The sequence below is a fragment of the Podarcis raffonei genome, chromosome 4 (genome assembly GCF_027172205.1).
Source record: "Podarcis raffonei isolate rPodRaf1 chromosome 4, rPodRaf1.pri, whole genome shotgun sequence".
NCBI lineage: Eukaryota > Metazoa > Chordata > Lepidosauria > Squamata > Lacertidae > Podarcis > Podarcis raffonei.
In genome coordinates, this window is record NC_070605.1 from 14,228,385 (window position 1) to 14,250,195 (window position 21,811).

The following is a 21,811-nucleotide window of genomic DNA, read 5'->3' on the forward strand; positions in this document are numbered from 1 at the left end:
CAGAAATCCATCTTTCTAGGCTGGCCTGAAAAGGCTTCAGCACGAAGAGTTCCTACAGGGCTTCACTCACCTCTGCTCCCTCTGTTTGAATCCAGTCCCAGTGGGCAGGAGAACAATAGTCTCCTTTTTTCCTCCTATTTTTAACCGTCAGAATAAGCCACTCTAATCCCCTTTTCTCCAGCCAAATATATACTCAATGGCAGCAGTCCTTTCAAATTTACCAGCGATAATTTATCAAGATGTTTACAAACCTGATTTAGTATCCACTCAACATAGCAGGGGAAAGCTTTCACTGCTGGGCTTTTATCAGCTACTGGGCTTTTCTCCGACCCCTCCTTGGCTTCAGCTCAGAGCTCAAGTGGATTGGAGCGCACTGCTTCTTTGTGACCAACATTTCATCTCTTTCTCCTTAAGGCATCTGCAGCTAATGCACTAGTCAAAGCAGACATCTCATTTTTATCCATCACAGGGCAGTGATTGATACGTGCCATTTTTTCAAGAGATGTGCTGTAGTTAATTTCCCTTCTGCATCCATGCCCTCCAAGGCCTTGGATTTCTCTGCTTTCTTGCAATTTATTTCTATTGGCCTTGTCATGTGTAGAATAGGGCTGTGCTGAGACCTGATCTCACACCCTATTTTTTTTTGCTTCCTGCTCCCTCCCCGCTTCCACATGGAGTGTGAAAACTTCTGGGAGATGGGAAACTAAGGGGCGGTTGTGTAAATGCTTCTGTTTACCTTATGGACGCAACAAGGCAGCCAAGGGTGTCCCTTTAAAACAGGTTTGAAACATTCCATTTGCACTTGCAAGTGGCTCATTGAAGACAGACTTCTAGGCTAGCAGCATAGTAACTTTGCAGGGGAAGAGGATGGAGGAGACAACCAGAACAATTTGGCCATGGCCTGTGACCTCATTTGCCACATCCCCAAAGGCAGATTTAGGGGAGCCTGGTCAGTTCAGTTGCACCAGGTGCAGTGCACTGAAATCTGAAACATCAAGTCTGCCATTGGCTCCTGGCATCCCCACCAGGTCCATTGAGCACAACTTGCCACTCACTGTGGTGTGCACATTTTTAATTTGCATTTATTATTTGTTCTAGGACAGTGGTTCTCAAACTTTTCTGGCCACCGGTCTCTTGGTTCCACAAAGTCATCCCCAGTGCCTCTACCTAACCCTATAAAAAGCAACATTCAGAATAGTGGGTTTGCACGACCCACCAAGGAAGAGAAAAACACAATAAGATTCAAAGCAGTCTCCGTTAATTGCACCTTTAGTCAAAATCCAACTAAAACTATTTAGTTTAATTAATTCAAGAAAACTTAGGAATGTGATCCAGTGATACCAACTTCTCAAGGTCTGATAGTTGCTTACATCTCCAATGCCCACTGCCTCTTAGTGCATGCCCTGGGCATTCCCAACCTAGGGAGCCGCTGTTCTAGGGTAAGATACAGGTAAAGGTAAAGGGACCCCTGACAGTTAAGTCCAGTCGCATACGCTCATTTGCTTTACAGGCCGAGGGAGCTGGCGTCTGTCCGCTCCGCAGGCAGTTTTTCCGGGTCATGTGGCCAGCATGACTAAGCTGCTTCTGGCGCAACGGAACACTGACACCAGAGCAGCGCATGGAAACGCTGTTTACCTTCCCACCAGAGTGGTACCTATTAATCTACTTGCACTTTTTGGCGTGCTTTCGGACTGCTAGGTGGGCAGGAGCTGGGACTGAGCAACGGGAGCTCACCCCGTCATGGGGATTCGAACCGCCGACCTTCTGATCGGCAAGCCCAAGAGGCTCAGTGGTTTAGACCACAGTGCCACACGCGTCCACGGTAAGATATAACACTAAGCAAAACACACAGTGTTTCAACAGATGCTCTCGTGCATTTGGTATTTGGAACTTCTCATTGGTCATTATCCAGGAAACTCAATCTCCTAAATTGGGGGTTGGGGAATCTGCAGCCTAGGTCATGCCCCTTCACAAGCCATGCCTCATACTCTCCTCAAATGCTTTTGCCTGGCTGGTATGTGCCTCTGAAATATGATAACGCTCCTTAACTGCCTGCGGGGTGAATGGAGAGACATGCATGCAGACCTGTATGTAGAGTGTGAGTAGAAATCACAGACTGTTGCCTGGCTGGAATGTAGCCTTCTCTACAATGGTAAGAGTTGCATCTGTTTTGCCACCCATTTATGCCTCAGGCCCCGCCCACCACTGAGATGTGGGTGATGGGAAAAAGGTACCCCACCTCCTTCCTTCCCCCACAATTAACCTTTTAGTCATTACAGTTTTGTCCACATTCTTAAATGCCCTCATCTGCCATCTCTCTCTGTCGTAACCAGCAAAGGTGGGGGCATTGTGCCAGTATCATGCTCACTTCTGAGTCATTCAGCAGCAATCATTGTGACAAATGGTATAGACACAAAGGTTTATCACAGTCCTGTGACATATGGTATAAACGCAGAGATTTTTCACAAGGCACCATTTAAAGTTTTGGAGTTGAAGGAAGAGGGGAGAGAAGTTGAAATAGTTGCTTGAGAGAGGGAGAAAAAACTGCAATTTAGCTGGTTTTTTTATGGTGGAGGTGGACAAAAGGTAGGCTGGGGTCTACTGGTAGATCACTGAATGATTTGCAGTAGATCAGAAAGGATTCTGTCTCCCACCTGATTGACAATAAAAACAGGCTGCTAAATTAGGCTGCTGAGATGAAGAAAGCTTGAAGTGAAAACCAGGAGCGGATTTTTGTGTGACAGGACTGGGAGGGTTCTTTTAAAAGAAACCTGCAAGCCTGAAGTCTGCCCACCTTTGTATTATGGCATTCTCTTCCCCTGCAGCCCCAGACAGCCATTTACACAACAGCAAACCAACCAGCACTTTGCATTGTGAACTAAGGCCACACCCACACAATACAGTTAAAGCAGTATCACACCATTTCAACAATCGTGGAGAATCCTTTGGATTGCAGGGTGTGTGTGTGTTTGTGTGTGTGTGTGTGTGTGTGTGTGTGTGTGCTGACCTCACAGAGCTACAGTTCCTGGGATTCTCCATGACTGTTGAAGGCGGTAGAATAAGGGAGTCCCAGCACATCAGACAGCACGCTGGATAAGAAACAGCAAACCAGTCTGCATTGCAAAATCGCAAACCAAATTAAGCAACTCTGACCCCCCACTCCAATTAGTAACAGACTTTATATTTGCAGAAGGGAAACAATTTGAACATAAAACATTTCTCTTTCTTTAAAATAAAGGGTCTTCATCCTTATTTCACAGAGAACAAAACAAATTAGCTAGTAAGAGCCAAAGTACCCGTGCAACTTAACAAATTTAGAGAATCTCATCTTTGTAGTAATAATAATAATGATACCAATGAAATGAGAAAATTTAATTAAATCTTTTCAACTTACGTAGGGAATAGTGTCTAAAGTATCTGTGTTGACGATGATTGGGGCAGGGCTGGCCTGTGTGAGAAGAAGGAGAAGAAATTTAATTTATTATGCTTAATAATTCAAGGCAAAACGTGCTTCAAAAGGGTTTAAAATGTGGCCTGGATCACAGTCAGCAAGGGGGGGAAAGCAAGGCATAACGAATCAATAACTTTTTCATTTCATACATGCACAGAGTTCAAAATGCCCCAACATTTTAGTTCCTGAAATATAAACAACAGACAAAGGTTTTCACTGTTTTGTTTTTATGCTGGTTTTAACATATGCATTATTTATCACTGTAAATCACTTTGGGTTATTGCTGTAACAAAAAGCAATCGATAAGTTTGATGGTGATGGTGATGATAATGTCCAATGTGGCCCCAAGTAACGTGCTCCATCAGCGCAAGGACTTCCACTTGCGCAACATAACTTTCCCTTTCCCTCTTCCCTTTGCCCAACCCTGAAATCTGTTCTGGGTTTTCCTCAAAACTCTAGAGCAGATTTGGGGGGGTTGGGTGTGGGGTACACATGGGAAGAAAGGGGACAGTTCAACTGCTCAAACAGAAATCCTTGCGCTGACAGAATGCATTAGTTGGAGACGACCCAATGAAGCTACACATCACCCAAATTGCATGCTGTCTCATTTAGATCAACCTTAGGAAATCTGCTAGGTCCAGTTTCCAGCACTCGCTTATCTGCAGCCTTTCTTTTTCATTCTATTTATTTACATCTTCCGCTCTGCTGCCCTCCTTTTCGCCCTCCTTTCCTTCTGCCCCTGGTCCTCACCCGTGCTATAAGCATTTGTTTTCATTTTATTTTAACCCAACATCTTGCACGCCACCCCCATAACCTGACTAAAGACCCCCTTTCCTCCAGGCAGATCTTTTCCCTCTCTCCAATTTAATACGAAGCAAATGCTTCCAGCTGGGATGTTTTACTACCCTGCAGATAGGACAGCTGACAGTTGCGGTGACAGATTGGAATCCTGATAAGATAGATGGAGCCCTACCGCTGGGACAAAACTAGTGCAGGCAGTCTTTTAAAAAGTGGGAGACAAATAGCTTTTGGCTTGCTTTCTGGGAAAGGGAGGGAGGGCTGGTGGGGGCGGGGGATAAAAACTATAGTGAATATTGCAAATGCAAGCAAACAACCTGACCACCGCTATTCATCCATGTCAGCTCTGAATGGCAGATGCAAATATAAACAGCGACTTTTCATATATAAATATATTTTTAAAAAGGTCTGTACAATAACTCTGTGTGTGTGTGTGTGTGTGTGTGTGTGTGTGTGAACCCTTCTCACATGCATTCTAAAAAGAAAAAGGGGAGAAAACCCCCCACTGATTTATAGCTGCATGCAATGTACCATTCATAATAGGTGCAAAGTACGCATGTTTTGTCCTCTGATGCCAGTTCCCTATGTACAAAACGTATCTTAGCCCTCTGGACAAGCATCAGATATATCAGCTTCTACAACAGGGGTATAAATGACCACAGGCAGACAGTTTTGGACCCATCATAGATGACATAAAAACAAAGAGCATGTGTATGTTCTTTTTGTTAATATACCAGAGTGGTGGCGACGAGAAGCAGATAGTCCCTTTGGCTGCCATGAATAACAGTTCAAAATGCCTGTAAGGTATTTAGGAACATCAGAGAGGTTTCCTTATGCCAGAATCAGTCTGTTTCTCCAGCTAGCCCAGTATTGTAAGAACACAAGAGGAGATTGCTGGACCAGGCCAGTGGCTGACCTAGTCCAGCATCCTGTCACCGCAGTGGCCAACCAGCTGCTTGTGGGAAGTATACAAGCAAGACCCGAGCAGAAGAGCACTCTGTTTCTCCATTTATTGATCCCTGTGCCACCACTTTATTTCTCACTGCCACCACCCAGGCCCTACCTGGTACAATACTGAGTCCAGTCAGGTTTAAATTGGAACATAAACTTCTGTTTATTTATTGCAGTTAAACAAGCGTGTGGTTTCATAAACTGTATCGGTCAATTACAATCATGGGGTGCCTATCCAGACCTATAACTTCTGCTACCTACTCTCACTCACTAAACCACCTCTCAGATATTTACTTGTTTTCCTAGCTCCTAACTGTTCCTGACTCAGCTTATTTCGCTACACTAACTCAACCTACCCACAGACTCTATCCCAATTCACTCCCACTCCAACCAACCACCCAACTCCCAACGAACTCCTCCCTTTGCCTCTCCCAGAGCTGGTTTTATAGTCCCTCTGACTCCACCCCTGGGTTCTGATTGGGTAACTTGTTTAACTATTTCACCTCCAGCACTCTCATATGTTAACGTCACAGTGGCTCCCAGCGACTGATTTTCAGAAGCATACAGCCTCTGACAATTGGACAGAGCATCTTTGGTCCCCATCAGCTGTTGCCCAATAGCAGCCTTCACATCAGGCTGCAGTAGAGGAGGGAAGAGAAGAGAGACAAGGTCACTCCATTGGCACAGTTAAGCGGCCAGCACCTTTGGGCACCTTCCCCCCCCCTTGAACCTTCCCACCCCATCATGTTATTAGAAGGACTTGTAACTAAGACCTACTACCTGAGTTTTCTTATTTCTTTCTCCTCTCCAATCCATTTTCTTCTTATGCTACATTTTTTCTTAGATTAAAAGCCTGAGTGCAGGGGCTGCCTTTTTTTTAGTGCTTTGTCAGCTTGTCTGGGAGCCTCCCTTGGCCAAAGACCAGGATAGATATTCTTTAAATAAAAATCTGCAGAGTCACAGGCCAAGGTCCTTCCACCGCCTGAGACCTGAAGCTTTTTGGTCGGGTTGAACAACTTGGGAGTTGCTGAGACATTAAACTTCAGATAACAGGCTTGGATAACAGCCCAGACTGCAATGGAGTCAGGGGAAGCCACGCTAGTAAAAAGACAGTTGGAGAAATATATATACACAAATAAAGTTGTATTTGATGGACGGAAGGATATATGATGTCTGACATGACTGAGAATCGTAGAACCAGGGATGGAGAATTTCAAAGCGTTAAAAGCGAGATATGGAAACATCGAGGTGAGGCAGGACTGAGATGTGGAGATATGCTTCAGAGGTCTAGACTATGGGGCTCCCCAAAAAATCAACAATTATAATTTGGATTATAATTTGGTCTTTTTTATTTTAGTTTTTTATTTTAATTGGATTATGATTGGATATAATAATTGGATGTTTTTTACAGTGGTACCTCTGGATGCGAGTGGGATCTGTTCCGGAGCCCCGTTCGCATCCTGAAGCGAACGCAACCCGCGTCTGCGTGTCTGCGCATGTGCAGGTCACGATTCACGGCTTCCACGCATGCGCATGACGTCATTTTGAGCGTCCGCGCAAGCGCGAGTGGCGAAACCCAGAAGTAATGCACTCCATCACCGCGGAGCGCAACCCAAAAATATTCATCCCGAAGCTACTTCAACCGGAGGTATGCCTGTATTGGAAAATTAATAAAAATGTTTTTTTAAAAAATGAACATGGGACCTTCTGCACTGAAAGATGGTCTCTCTCTATCCCACCTTAGCTTCAAGACACTTTTCTCTGGCACCGAAGCATGTGGCAATAACGCAGCTGAGGGCACTGGTGGCCGGTGCCAATTGGGACCGATAGGATAGAAGGTATGGAGTCCAACACTAGGTGGAGCCAGAGGCCAATGGCAGAAAGGTCCAAGTAATTCTAGTTTTGTCTTCATCCTTCTGCCTGCTGAGTTCTACATGGTCAACACTGACACTAAAGGAGAGGAAGTAAAGGTAAAGGTAAAGGTACCCCTGCCCATTAGGGCCAGTCGTGACCGACTCTAGGGTTGCGCGCTCATCTTGCTCAAGAGGCCGGGAGCCGGCGCTGTCCAAAGACACTTCCGGGTCACATGGCCAGCGTGACGAAGCTGCATCTGGCGAGCCAGCACCAGCGCCGCACACGGAAATGCCAGCACCAGTGCCGCACACGGAAAGGAGAGGAAGTACAGGCAGGTAAAGGCACTAGCTGAGGGTAGACTGGAGTTGATGGGGCAGTTCCATACTAGTCCTTGTGGACTAAGCTATACTGGGTGGGGTTCAGCTCTCCTCACACATGAGCCCCTTTGGATAAAAAAAGGAAAACACTTATGTTTCATGGATGGAAAAGGCAGATGAAAAACAAATGTGGTTGCCCCCATTATGTCTAATTTGGCACTAACTTACAGCAGCTAAGCCCAATTACTGAAAGAATGTCACAAACTCTGTTTGAATCAAAGATCACAACGTAGCCCAGGCAAAGCCTTCAAGGGCAATATTTTTGTTTCAGTCCTTTTGGAATAGGCAACTTGTGGCTTCCCTGCTTTTTAATTTTCATTCTGCATGTTTACATTATCTCTGGCCCCTTGCATTTTTAAAGAACAAATCAATGAATTGCATATTACCCAGCAATAATGGAACGAGGGAACAGTTCCACACACACAAAAAGACTGTAATTATCAAGCAGATTTGTCCCTTTCCTGACATTTCTTGGTGGCAGCTTGAAATTAGCAGTGATTCATATACATGATAGAGAAGCAAGCTTGAATCTGATCCACCAAAGGACGGCATAAATGTCAAACGAGAGCCACTGCAGATTGTGAACAAATGTGTCATGTACCTAGAATTTCAATTTGCAAAACATAATCTATTTTATTGAGTTTTTAGTGCTCATCCCTGCTGGATGGAGACACTTTGCATTAAGTGAGTCTGCACAGAAACGGAGCCAACATTCAATATAGCTGGGATATTACGAGAAAAGAAATTAACATTAAATCAGTGAGTATCATAATGGCTTGTATAACATGCTCATGTTTAGAATACTGTCTGCGAGAGGTCCCTATGTCCCTCCAGCTGTTGTTGAGCTCCAAGTCCCATCAGTCCCAGCCAGCAGAGCCATTGGGAGTTGTGGTCTAACAACATCTAGAGTTATAGTAAAAGGTCCGTATAGTAAAAGCTATGGTTTTCCCAGTAGTGACGTATGAAAGTGAGAGCTGGACCATCAAGAAGGCTGATCGCCGAAGAATTGATGCTTTTGAATTATGGTGCTGGAGGAGACTCTTGAGAGTCCCATGGACTGCAAGAAGATCAACCCTATCCATTCTGAAGGAAATCAGCCCTGAGTGCTCACTGGAAGGACAGATCCTGAAGCTGAGGCTCTAAGACTTTGGCCACCTCGTGAGAAGAGAAGACCCTGGAAAAGACCCTGATGTTGGGAAAGATGGAGGGCACAAGGAGAAGGGGATGACAGAGGACGAGATGGTTGGACAGTGTTCTCGAAGCTACGAACATGAGTTTGACCAAACTGCGGGAGGCAGTGGAAGACAGAAGTGCCTGGCGTGGTCCATGGGGTCACGAAGAGTCGGACACGACTAAACAACAACAACAACATCTAGAGGGCCACAGCATAGGTTCCTTGCTTCTGCTGTATGTAGTAGAAATGGCTCGAACCAACTATGGCTCTGCTACTGAAATTTGACTTAGTATGGTATAGTGGTTAGAGGAGGCTTTCTCAACCTTGGCCCTCCAGATGTTTTGAGACTACAATTTCCAGCATCCCTGACCACTCGTCCCGCTAGCTGGGGATCATGGGAGTTGTAGGCCAAAAACGTCTGGAGGGCCGAGGTTCGGGAAGCCTGGGTTAGAGTGTCAGGCCAGGAACTTGAGAGACCGGGGTTCAAATCCCCACCTGGCCAGGAAGCTGACTTGGGTGACCTTGGGCCAGTCCCTGCCTCTCAACCTAACCTCTATCACAGGGTTGTTGTCAGAATTAAATGAGAAGGGAGAGAACTATGTATGCTACCTTGAGTTCCCTGGAGAAAAAAGTGGGATAAAAATGCAATACAGAGGTACCTCGGGTTACATACGCTTCAGGTTACAGACTCCACTAACCCAGAAATAGTACCTCGGGTTAAGAACTTGGCTTCAGGATGAGAACAGAAATCGTGCAGCGACGGCACAGCAGCAGTGGGCAGCCCCATTAGCTAAAGTGGTGCTTCAGGTTAAGAACAGTTTCAGGTTAAGAACAGACCTCCGGAACGAATTAAGTACTTAACCCGAGGTACCACTGTACATAAACAGCTCGGCAGACCTGAGCTTTCTCACACCGACAGAACGTATGTGTTCTGCACATCGCATCTCCTGCACAAGGTAGAGTCATGCGTGTAGCCCACGCACCTCATGTGCAACATGCGAAACGGCAAACATGTGAGAGAAGAGTTTGCATGCACATGAATGAGCATCATTCCTGCAGCACGCTACGTACAGACCCTGCACAACTGGGCAAAGCACATACTGCCCCATAGTTACCCGTGCTGAGGACCAAACCACCATGGAAGCTTGGTGGTTTCACGCATCATGGCATTTCGTTCTAGAAATCACACACAACATTGTATTCTGCAAGCAATGGAAAACAAGTACTTGCTTCCTCCTCGCCCCCCACAAGAGGCCTACACACAATCTAGGTCTTCTGCATATTTTTGACCCTAAAATGTGCTTCTTGAGAATTGGCTTCATTCCCAAAAATGAAAGCTCATTGGAGGTTGATCCTACATTGTCCCACAATGTGTCCATTTGAAAACAGGCGCAAGCAGTTGAGGCAATTCACACCTGCCCAGTGACATTGTGGGTGGGTGTATGCCAAGAGAACTCTCCCCAGGGTGGAAAAGGCACTGATAATCTAATCAAGTGGGGGGTTTCCAATGCATATCAAGTCACCACATCTCCCCTTGTGGACAGCAGGATCTAGAATCAATCTACATTGAAAGGAACCTATTGAGGATGAGCACAGACTATTCCACAAGTTAAAAAAACTACATTTTGTGTGTGTGCTACAAATGGGCTAGTGTGTACACAAAAGAATTCCAGCATTCAGGAAATAATTACTTCCAACCCAAATCATTAAAAACTGATTTTTCATTTGCTTGCAAGTGCTTTTTAAAAAAGACGTTCAGTCTGATGTAGCAAATATTTCAGCCCAGTTGTCTAAAATTACCAGCAACGTTATCGCTTCTGACATAAATCCATTATTGAAGTGATCAATTCGTAACGTTCTTGCACTCTGTTCAACATTTTGTTTCACTCTTCAGACCTTTCATGATTTGTTATGGCAATAAAATGATGCGTTATTTAGAACAATCGAGCTGATGAATGCACAGCAACGGAAGAATACTTAAATCATGTTAAAGCCTCAATCCCTAACATGCTCTGAGCATTTTCTAACAACAGCCACTGCCATTGAGGAATCACAGCAATTTACTTCTCAACATTTTAAAGCCAAGTGTTTGAAAATGGTTATAAATATTGTGACATTCCTGATTAGAAGGAAAGAAAAAATATTTTGGCACACACCAAATGCAGAAAGCTCATGGCACTGAGTGAGCAGCAGGAGATATCTGTACCAGTGACCAGTTTCACCACCTCCACTCCATGGCAAGTCCTGATCTGGTCATATGGGGATGTGTTTATGGGGTGCATAACAGGCATTTGAAAGATGTGCACTGGGTGAAAGGCAAACTGGATAATTTTATTTGCAGCACAGAGCTATGGGGCCCTACCTGTCGGTGCAAAACCTGCCAGTTTCAGTTTCTCATTCTTTACTCCACATTTCTGCAGCAAATGGCAATTTTCAAACAAACAAATCTTCATGAACATGCCTCTGCATTGTAGCGTAAATTTCTCCTAATAGTCACAATGTTTCCTGATATACAAACCTTCTTGCAACCAATTTCCCCAACACGATGCATTTTTGTACGCAGTTTTCACGAATGTACGCATTTTAATGCAAACTCTAGCATAATGCACATTGTTCGGACAATTGAATCTCAGATTTTGGAAAGCTGTGGATTTTGATGGGTTGCTGTGTTTCGCATTATGTATTGTCTCAAGAAATGTGAATTAGGTGGGTTTGCATTAAAATGCAAAGAAAACAGAATCCCTACCCTTTATCTCTAGTAGTGAAGACATTTTTGTGGTCTTCAGAGTGCCTCTACAGAGGCAGACAGAAAAAAGGAAGCAGTTCTGTCATCACACACATACACCCCGCCTGGGAAAAGTTCACCAAAAAAAAGTCTCTGGGAGAGAAGGCAAACCTTTCACCTCAATTCCCTCTCCCTTGATGGAAAAGAACTGTAGCTCCATGGAAGATCATCCACCTTCCATGAAGAAGGTTCTTGGTTCAATCCCCAACATCTTCAGGTAGGGCTTGCCTGAGATCCTGGAGGGCTGCTGTCAGTCAGAATAGACAATACTTGGCTAGATGGACCAATGGTCTGACTCGGTATAAGGCAGCTTCCTATAGTCCTGTGTGATTCCCCAGGGCTGAGGAGAGTCACTGGGCTGGACTTGTCACCTGCATATTTCCATCTTCTCTTGTGACATGCCCTGTTCCTTTCTCTTTCAGTCTCACCTTATTGCCCTCTTTGTCCTTTCTCCAGCTGCTTCTCTCTGCCTCCCTCTCCTGCTTACAAGTGGATGCCGGGTTTTATTCTTGGAGCTGGAGACTCCCACACTCCGGATGAGTCTTTATTCCCTGCTGTCATTCAGCAGTTCTGCCTTTTTACCATCTACAGCCATTTCTGGATTGACATAGCTTGGCCACTGTAGTCCTGGCACTGGATAAGACTGGATTATTGCAGTGTGCTCCATGCAAGGCTCCCACTGGGCTTTGTTCAGAACCTGCAACTGGTGATAAAGGCAGCAGGAAGGTTGCTGAGTGGGGCATCCTGGCAACACTGTATAATAGCTGCCAAGGGACCTGCACCGGCTGCTAATATGTTAGTGGGACTATTCAAGGTTTTGCATTTAAAGTCCTAAACAACTTGGGATTAGGTTTCGTAGAGGACCACCTAACCCCACCTCACTCTGTCTGAGAACTGTGCTCTTCGAAAACGCACATAGTTTGAACTAGCAACAGGGCTTTTAGTGTTGCAGTTTCAGCCTTCTGGAATTAGTTGCCGGCTGAAATTAAAGTGCTTACAATGTTGATATTCAGGCAGAGATTGAAGACATTTTGTGTTTAAGAAGGCTTTCCCTGAAGTGTGACCCAGTCATTTTACAGACTATTAAAGGTACAATTGTAGAAATGGTCTTATTGTTTTTGATTTACCAAGTCTATAATCGTTTTATCTTGTTTTGTGTTACTGAACATCTCTTTGAGAGATTCCGGCTGTGAAACAGTTCATAAGTCTGCAAATAATCTTTATCTTTTTTAAAAAGAAATTTCCGTGCAGTGGAAGAAGCTTTCTTCTTCTTCTTCTTCTCTTGCCAACCAGGATGATTTCTTAAAAGGCAAACTTCACCCTGCTTTCTGTCTGATGGCCTTGGCTATGTCACATGATCAAAGCCCGTTGCTGGTTGGCTACACTATTCAGTCTTTGCCTCCTATAGGAAAATCCAGAAGTCTCACACTTCCCTGAATCACACGTGTGGGCTGTTCATCGGATCCTCCCTGCTCCAAGCGGCCACTTACCCCCTAGTGGCTAGTACGCCAATCCATTGTGCCCGTTGCTTTCGCTAGGTAGCTTGCCTCAAAAGTAACGTAATCAAAAGTACCATTGGTTTAATGAGCTCACCTTGCCAACAAAGGTCCGTATAGTTCAAGCTATGGTTTTCCCAGTAGTGATGTATGGAAGTGAGAGCTGGACCATAAAGAAGGCTGATCGCCGAAGAATTGATACTTTTGAATTACAGTGCTGGAGAAGACCCTTGAGAGTCCCATGGACTGCAAGAAGATCAAACCTCTCCATTCTGAAGGAAATCAGCCCTGAGTGCTCACTGGAAGGACAGATCCTGAAGCTGAGGCTCCAATACTTTGGCCACCTCATGAGAAGAGAAGACTCCCTGGAAAAGACCCTGATGTTGGGAAAGATGGAGGGCACAAGGAGAAGGGGACAACAGAGGACAAAATGGTTGGACAGTGTTCTCGAAGCTTCCAGCATGAGCTTGACCAAACTGCGGGAGGCAGTGGAAGACAGGAGTGCCTGGCGTGCTCTGGTCCATGGGGTCACGAAGAGTCGGACACAACTAAATGACTAAACAACAACAATATGTCAGATGTTGCAGGGCTCGGACCAGGTACTGGTCCTGTGGTACAAACTCTGCATCTCAGATGAGAATCCCTCAGAGCATTCCCATCTTTGCCAGCACCTTCTGTCAGGAGTTTGGGTATAACCTTTGACGCCTCCCTTTCTATGGAGGTGCAGGTTGCAACTGCAGCAAAGGTGGCATTTTTCTACCTCCGCTGTGCTAAACAGCTGCTAAACACCTTTCTCGCCCTGATCTGGCCACAGTGATCCATGCGGCGGTCACCTCCAGGCTCGACTACTATAACTCACTCTACGCAGGGCTGCCCTTAAAGCTGACCCAGAAACTCCAGCGGGTGCAGAATGCTGCAGCGAGGCTCCTCACGGGGTCCCTGCCATGGGAGCATATTCACCCAGTGCTTTTCCAGCTGTACTGGCTCCCGGTGGAGTACAGGGTCAGATTTAAGATGCTGGTTTTGACCTTTAAAGCCCTTCACGGCCTAGGACCCTCATACCTACGGGACCGCCTCTCCCAGTACTCCCTTACGGTCCACAAGCAATAATACTTTGGAGGACCCAGGACTCAAGGAGGTTAGACTGGCCTCGACCAGGGCCATAGCCTTTTCAGTCCTGGCCCCGGTTTGGTGGAACGCTCTGTCGCAAGAGACCAGAGCCCTGCGAGATCTGACATCTTTCCGCAGGGCCTGCAAGATGGAGCTATTCCACCAGGCCTTTGGTCCAGGCTCAGTCTGAGCCCCTTCCTTCTTCTCTCTTTCTATGGGACCCTGTATGTAAGTGGCCTCCTGGCTCTTTCTGTCGGCCTACATGGGACCAGCACAGGTGGCCGGGCCTGGTGAACATTTAATATTCCTTACGGTTGTGATTCGTGGGTTCCCACTTAATTGCATTTTGATTTTAAATGTGATTTTGAACTGTATTTTAACCAAACCAATCATTTGATTTTGTGTTTTTAATGTATTATATATTTGGTGTTAGCCGCCCTGAGCCCAGACTTGGCTGGGGAGGGCTGGGTATAAATAATCTATTATTATTATTATTATTATTATTATTATTAGGCACATGGAGCTGCTTCTCCTTAGCCCCGCCCCTCTCCTCAGTTTCCATGTTGGCTGCAATTGTGCGCCAGCAGAAGAGACTTCTATTCTTCCTCAGTCAGCACAAAAATGCATGAATTGCAGCTGCGGCACCCTAATCTGGGCTTTGATCCTGGTGTGGAGTGTATGGGGGCTTTAACTCTTTGCTCCTAGCTGCAATCCGGATGGGCCACTTTTACCTGCAATATGCTTTTTTTTGGGGGGGGACACTCCCTTTCACTCCAACGGAACACCCACCTACCCCACGCAAATAACAAATGCAAAGGGTTTCACAGTTGCAGCAAAGGGTTAAACTCTTCTTACTCCTCTGCCCCCACAAGGCCTGATCCAGATCAGCCCCCCCCCTGCAATTTGCATTGGGGAAAAGAAACTCCCATTGGCACAAGAGTCACCGACCAACCAACCAACCACCTCCTCTGCTCAGGGTATATCATTACCTATTTTCAATTTTTTTTTGTTTTTTTTTTGTTTTTTTGCTGCTAGCATCTAATCCTGCAAGGAAGCCAGTAATTAGCCCCAGCCCTACAGCAGGGCATCAATTACTCATGTTCAGTTTTGACATATCCGCAACTTCACACCTATCCGTAAGATATTCTGTGTGAACTCCACGTGGGCTAAAAAACACAAAGCCTCTTTTCAGGAGACATCTGAATGAAGGGAGATGGTGGGAGGAGGAGGAGGAGGAAGGTTTCTTACATTCCCTTCCTCATGTTTGAAGAGAGAATAGAGGCCTTGCAAAGATTATTATCCCTATATATCTGTGCTGGGTTTTTTCTTTCTTTTTTCTTTTGGTAGGCTGAAGCAAAGAAATACGAAACATCAATACAGGGTTGCGGAACCAAAGGCTGTGTCCCCCTTACAGGCAACTTTCTGTGGCTGCAGGTTAGTGGTTGGTTGGTCAAGAGTTATCTCTTTAACCTTTGCCCAGGAGGCTAGCCATGGAACAATCAGAAGTTTCCACATGCACATTTCTCAATCTAGGCATGCTTGAGTCACTATTATATTTCCAGGACACATTCCAGCCCTCCTCTGCACTAAACAATTAGAGAGGTATCATACCACTTCAAACAGTCATGGCTTCCCCCCAAGGAATGCTGGGAAATGTAGTTAGTTAAGGGTGCCGAGAGTTGTTAGGGGACCCTTATCCCCCCTCAGAGAGCTGCAATTCCCAGAGCTGTTTAACAGTCAATCCTTCTTCCCAGGGAACTCTGGGAATTGTAGATTTGTGGGGGGATTATTTATTTATTTATTATTTCATAAAAATTATACACCACTTGATTATGTGTGTGTGTTTTAAAAAAGCAACCACCCTCAAAGCGGTTTACAAAGAAAATAAAACAGTAACATTATCAATTAAACACCCCCCCCCCACAAAACAACTCTGTAAATCATTCAGCAGTAAACTAAAATGGTTTAAAACATGCATTGACATTCTACAGGTCTGGGTAAGGGCCCCTTACCATTAGGTCCAGGCGTGGCCAACTCTGGGGTTGTGGCACTCATCTCGCTTTACTGGCCGAGGGAGCCGGCGTACAGCTTCCAGGTCATGTGGCCAGCATGACTAAGCCGCTTCTGGCGAACCAGAGCAGCGCACGGAAATGCCGTTTACCTTCCCGCTGGAGCGGTACCTATTTATCTACTTGCACTTTGACGTGCTTTCAAACTGCTAGGTTGGCAGGAGCTGGGACTGAGCAACAGGAGCTCACCCCGTCGCGGGGATTTGAACCGCCGACCTTCTGATCGACAAGTCCTAGTCTCTGTGGTTTAACCCACAGCACCACCCGCGTCCCGGTAGGCTTGTCAAAACAAAAGAAAAAAAAATGTTCTAAGCAGGTACTGAAATGAGTACAGCATAGGGGTACCTCAACAACACTCAGCACCCTAAACAGAATAAAGTTCCCAGGATTCTTTGGGAGTGGTTGGGAAGCCATGACTATTTAAAGTGGCATGGTACTGATTAGCTGGGTCAGGAAACACTGGAGCAGAGCCAGTGTGGGATTGGTCTGGACAGAAGGGGTGTGGTCTGGGGAGGAGACATGACTTAGGGAAAGTCCTGAGGGCCAGAAAGTGGGGGATGGAGGGCCGCATTTGGTTCCTAGTCCTGAGATCAGCCAAATTCTGTGTTTATAGATTTCCATTCTAAAAAGCAGGGGGAAATAAGAATAAAATTGTAAGAAGCCAAAGGGCAAAGCAAGATGTAAAATACTGAAGATGTTGAGATTTACATCAGGAAATACCTGGCTTTAATTCCACTTCTTCCACGCACTCAGTGTGCTTCCCCCCTTTCTTTAAAAGCATTTCTAAATTACTTACTATTTCAAAAATCTCAAAGCAATGTGCACTATGGTCAATATGAAGGCAATATCCATTAAAACAAAAATGCATCCCAAAATCAATAAAGCAGTATAAAAAACCTGAGAGCATATAAAAGCAAATAAAACACATTCAGAGAATTCATTCACATAAGAGATGTTCCAATCTTATGGGTTGGGGGAAGCCTGGGCAAAAGGACAAGTCTTTACAAGATATCTGAAGCAACTGGTGGTTGTTGCTTCACATCTGGCCAAGGGCAAAGCACTCCAGGAGCAAAGGACACTCCATATGCATGATTCCTCCTACATGCACCTGCAACATGGGAATAATTGCACCAGCCTATCTTACAGGGTTGTTATGGAATCATAGAATAATAGAATTGGAAGGGGCCCTGAGGGTCTTCTCGTCCAACCCCCTGCAATGCAGGAATCTCAACTAAAGATGGCCATCCAACCTCTGCTTAAAAACCTCCAAGGAAGGAGAGCCCACATGACCTTCCATTCCACTGTCAAACAGTTCTATTAGAAAGTTCTTACTGATGTTAAGTCGGAATCTCCTTTCTTGTAGCTTGGTTTGGGTCCCAGCCTCCGCTGCTGGAGAAAGCAAACTCACTCCATCTTCCATGTGACAGCCCTTGAGGTATTTGAAGATGGCTATTGTATTTGACAGGAGTCTGGTGTGCTCTGGTCCATGGGGTCACGAAGAGTCAGACACGACTGAACGACTAAGCAACAACAACATTGTAGCACAGAGTTGGTCCGCCAACACCTGGTGCCCGAAACTGTAGAGCACATCCTCGGGAATCCCGCCACCTTCCATTCTGTGGACATGAGCAAACCAGCATTGACGTCGCTGAGGCAGGAGTACAAATATACTGGGCTTGACAGAGCACATCTTTGTTTGAGACTCTGTCCTGCCACATGATGCCCAAAATGTTCCCGAAGCACCACATATGGAACCGAAATAGTGCAGTGAGAGAGGTTGTTGTGTCAGTGCACCCAACTTTGCCTATGTACTGAAACAGGCATGTGATGGCTTCAAGGCGTGTTTGGTTCACAACCCCATCTGGATTTACTGCGCTACCACTAGTAGTGGCCTGTGAGATGGTGTGGGTATGGCTTTTTGATACAGCAAGTCACTACCACAAACTCACACCCTTGGTCAGAGTTACCAAAATGTAGCATGACGTCACCTATGCCTGATAATCCCTGGCTAATATTTGCAGTAGGGATTGGGAACTTCAGACCTGAGGGACACACATGGCCCACCAAACCTCCAGATCACATGCCCTCTGCAGCCACACCCCTCACTGCTCCTGCTTTGTCCCTTTTGCCAGTATGGAATGTGTCCCTGACTTCTGATAATGCTTCTAGCTTATGTACCTTAAGGTCTCTGTGTCTCTCTGTGTAGAAACAACCAGATTGTAGTAAGGTAACATTTGCATGCATTGCTCCACCTCCTTTTGCCTCTGGCCCCATCCACCCCTGACAAGTGGCCCCTGGAATGTTGCCAGGAAGGACATGTGGCCCTCAAGTTCACAATGTCTGCCACCCTGCAGACTACATCTTGAAGTAGATTACCTCCTCAGCTTTTAAAGCAGCTCTTCAGCTACGGATTAACCCAACCCAACACATGACAATGGGGGGAAGATGTAGCTGCCCCTCAACTCTAGGTAATGCTGCTTTGGGAAGTTGAAATCTTAAATCTCTGCAAAGATAACTTTTTAAAGCACAATATGTTGTAGCGACTGCCATTAACCTTTGCGGTGGCGTTAGAAACACAAGAGTTTCAGGCCAGGAATTCTAAATGAGATTCTGAAAGCCCTCTTGTCAAGTTCCTCTCAGAGATAAACCAGTGAATTTAAAAAAATAAAAAATAAATAAAATTCTGAGCTGATGAATCTGTGAAGAAGTGAAGATAAGCTGCCACTTTTGATTGTATTTTTACGAGCTATTCATCTTTTCAGCTCGTCTGCGGCATGTCTTATTGCATGAGTGAACAAAGTGAAACCTTTCATAAAAAAAGAGAATTCCCTCTCTGCATAATGAGTAGTGCTCAGTCTCATTTCGTTTGAAAGTGCTTTCAGTTTTTTTAATTCTTTTTTTCCTCCCCCCCCCCTTTCTTTTTGGTCTTGTTAAGGATATGAAACACAATTGCCGAGCAAATGTAATGCTGAATCGGTGGCTGGCTTTTACACAATTGGCTTTGATGAATTGCGACGGGTTTCCAGTTTTAAAGACATGACAAAGTCGGGCTTGTTCATCACTTTTCATTATTTGTTTGCCATTCTCCTGCGTGATGGCAGGGCCCAGTTGTTCTCTGTGCCCATCTGTTTGGGTGGGGCAACATTAGTGAGAAACACAGGAAAGTCGGGTCTTCTAACACCAGGGCCCCCGGTGGGTGCCATTTCAGAGGAAAGAGGTGCCATGGGGACAGTGAAGGAAAAGTGAGACTCAGTATGTGGGAGGCACCTGTATGCATGTGCTTGTGTTGAACTGCAGTTTCCAACAATCAGGCTTCACCACAGGGAAAGGGAAGCTATGACCCTCCAAATGTTGTTGAACTATAACTCCCATCATCCCTGACCATTCCCCATGCTGGCTAAGACTGATGAGAGCTGTATGTCTGGAGGGATATGTGTTCTCCATTACTGCTCTGGTGGCATACTGCCAGTGCTGTTTTTACACCACAAGAATTGCAGTGGTTGAGGGCACCATCTACGCCAATGGTTCTCAAAGGTTCACACTGGTGTGGCAGGAGAGGATAATAATAATAATAATAATAATAATAATAATAATAATAATAATAATAATTTATTATTTATACCCCACCCATCTGGCTGGGTTTCCCCAGCCACTCTGGGCGGCTTTCAACTGAATATTAAAAACAATACAGCGTCAAACATTAAAAACTTCCCTAAACAGGGCCACCTTCAGTTGTCGTTTAAAAGTAAAATAGTTGCTTATTGCCTTCACATCTGCTGGGAGGGCGTTCCACAGGGCAGGCACCACTACCGAGAAGGCCCTCTGCCTGGTTCCCTGTAACTTGGCTTCTCGCAGCGAGGGAACCGCCAGAAGGCCCTCGGCGCTGGACCTCAGTATCCGGGCTGGATGATGGGGGTGGAGATACTCCTTCAGGTATACAGGACTGAGGCTGTTTAGGGCTTTAAAGGTCAGCACCAACACTTTGAATTGTGCTCAGAAACGTACTGGGAGCCAATGAAGATCTTTTAGGACCAGTGCTATATGGTCTCAGTGGCCACTCCCAGTCACCAGTCTAGTTGCTGCATTCTGGATTAATTGCAGTTTCTGAGTCACCTTCAAAGGTCGCCCCAGGTAGAGTGCATTGCAGTAGTCCAAGCGGGATGGCAAGTGTGGCAGGAAGATTCAAGGACAATCCATATTACCTTTTCTGAATGGTTCATGATCTTAGGTCGCTGCATTGCTTTGTGCTTCCTGGATGTCCCATCATAACATTACCAAGCAGTTGTGTGTTTTATGTTATAAAGCAAGCACTGGTAGCAGTTGTCTCTTTTTGTTTTCCAATGCATTCCTTATCAAGAAGAAATATGGTGTGGTATGAGTGAAGTGTTATTCCGAAAGCACGGCTTGCTTCTCAGTCCCCAGTACCTTGGGTGGAATTCAACTGAACTTTACTCAGAGTAGATTTATTGAAATTAATGGCCCTAAATCCATTCATTTCAATATGGGCCTGCTCCGTGAAAAGCTTAGACAAATGCCACCGCTCCTTATTGCTTGCATGATGGCGCTACCTATACACCTGTTTCCAATCATTCCTGATTACTGTCCTAGGCTTGCCTGGTTTGACTATACTCCCTGCTTCCGTACCATCTGCTCTTGGACTGATGCTCTGGGATTCTCTGTATTGGGCCAGATAGCTGGGTCTAGCTCAACTGGACGGCCACCCAGTTCCCTCCAGGGCCCCAGAATCTGATTGCCTGGAATCTGATTTTTGCCGAAGCCTGATAGTAAGACCAAATGCCCACTTTTGGAACATGCAGTGCTATGCAATTATACGTGTAATTATTTCTCAGGGAGTTTCATACTTTTGGCCAGCTCACTGGCTCCATATACTGACTACTGCAATATGCAGCTAGCAGGCTGGAAGTTGATTGCGTGGAACATGTGCAGTGCTGTTTATATTCAACTAGAGTCAGAACACGTAGGCTAGCGGTGGCCAGTCCTATCCAAGACAGCACTAGCCATGCATAGGTGGAAGGTAATTGTAGGCTTCATAAAGCCCAAAGGTTTGCAGTACTTTAAAAAATAATAAGGGGGGGACCCAATCCAGAAATAATCAAAAACAGCCCAATGGGGACTGAGCATTCTCAGTAGGCACAGAATGCTGACCAACTGCTGAAGTGGGAGAGGATGGAAAACTGGAAGAAAGGGAATGGAATCCAATAATGGTATCTTGGATTCTGAATCAAGAGTAGTCTATGTGGGTCCTTGCAAAGCATACTAATACGTAACTGAAAAGCTCAGTCATAGCCATAAAAGGTAAAGGTACCCCTGCCCGTACGGGCCAGTCTTGCCAGACTCTAGGGTTGTGCGCCCATCTCACTCAAGAGCCGGGGGCCAGCGCCGTCCGAAGACACTTCCGGGTCACGTGGCCAGCGTGACATCGCTGCTCTGGCGAGCCAGAGCCGCACACGGAAACACCGTTTACCTTCCCGCTAGTAAGCGGTCCCTATTTATCTACTTGCACCCGGGGGTGCTTTCGAACTGCGAGGTAGGCAGGCGCTGGGACCGAACGACGGGAGCGCACCCCGCCGCAGGGATTCGAACCGCCAACCTTTCGATCGGCAAGCCCTAGGCGCTGAGGCTTTTACCCACAGCGCCACCTGCGTCCCATATCCATAGTTGATATCAAATGCATCAAAGCAAACTTACAAAGAAAACAAAAGTGAAAAGCTCCGCCACCTCCATA

General features: G+C 45.8%; 1 protein-coding gene across 27 annotated transcripts in view; it reads right to left on the reverse strand.

The window, feature by feature from the left end:
* The window catches only part of DLG2 (discs large MAGUK scaffold protein 2), an 891,570-nt gene that overhangs the window by 274,767 nt on the left and 594,992 nt on the right, over positions 1-21,811 (reverse strand). For all 27 annotated transcript variants that reach the window (XM_053385482.1, XM_053385478.1, XM_053385484.1 and 24 more), the window contains one exon: positions 3,395-3,448. In XM_053385482.1, coding sequence (XP_053241457.1) covers positions 3,395-3,448 — 54 coding nt within the window. The remainder of the gene's footprint in view (positions 1-3,394; positions 3,449-21,811) is intronic.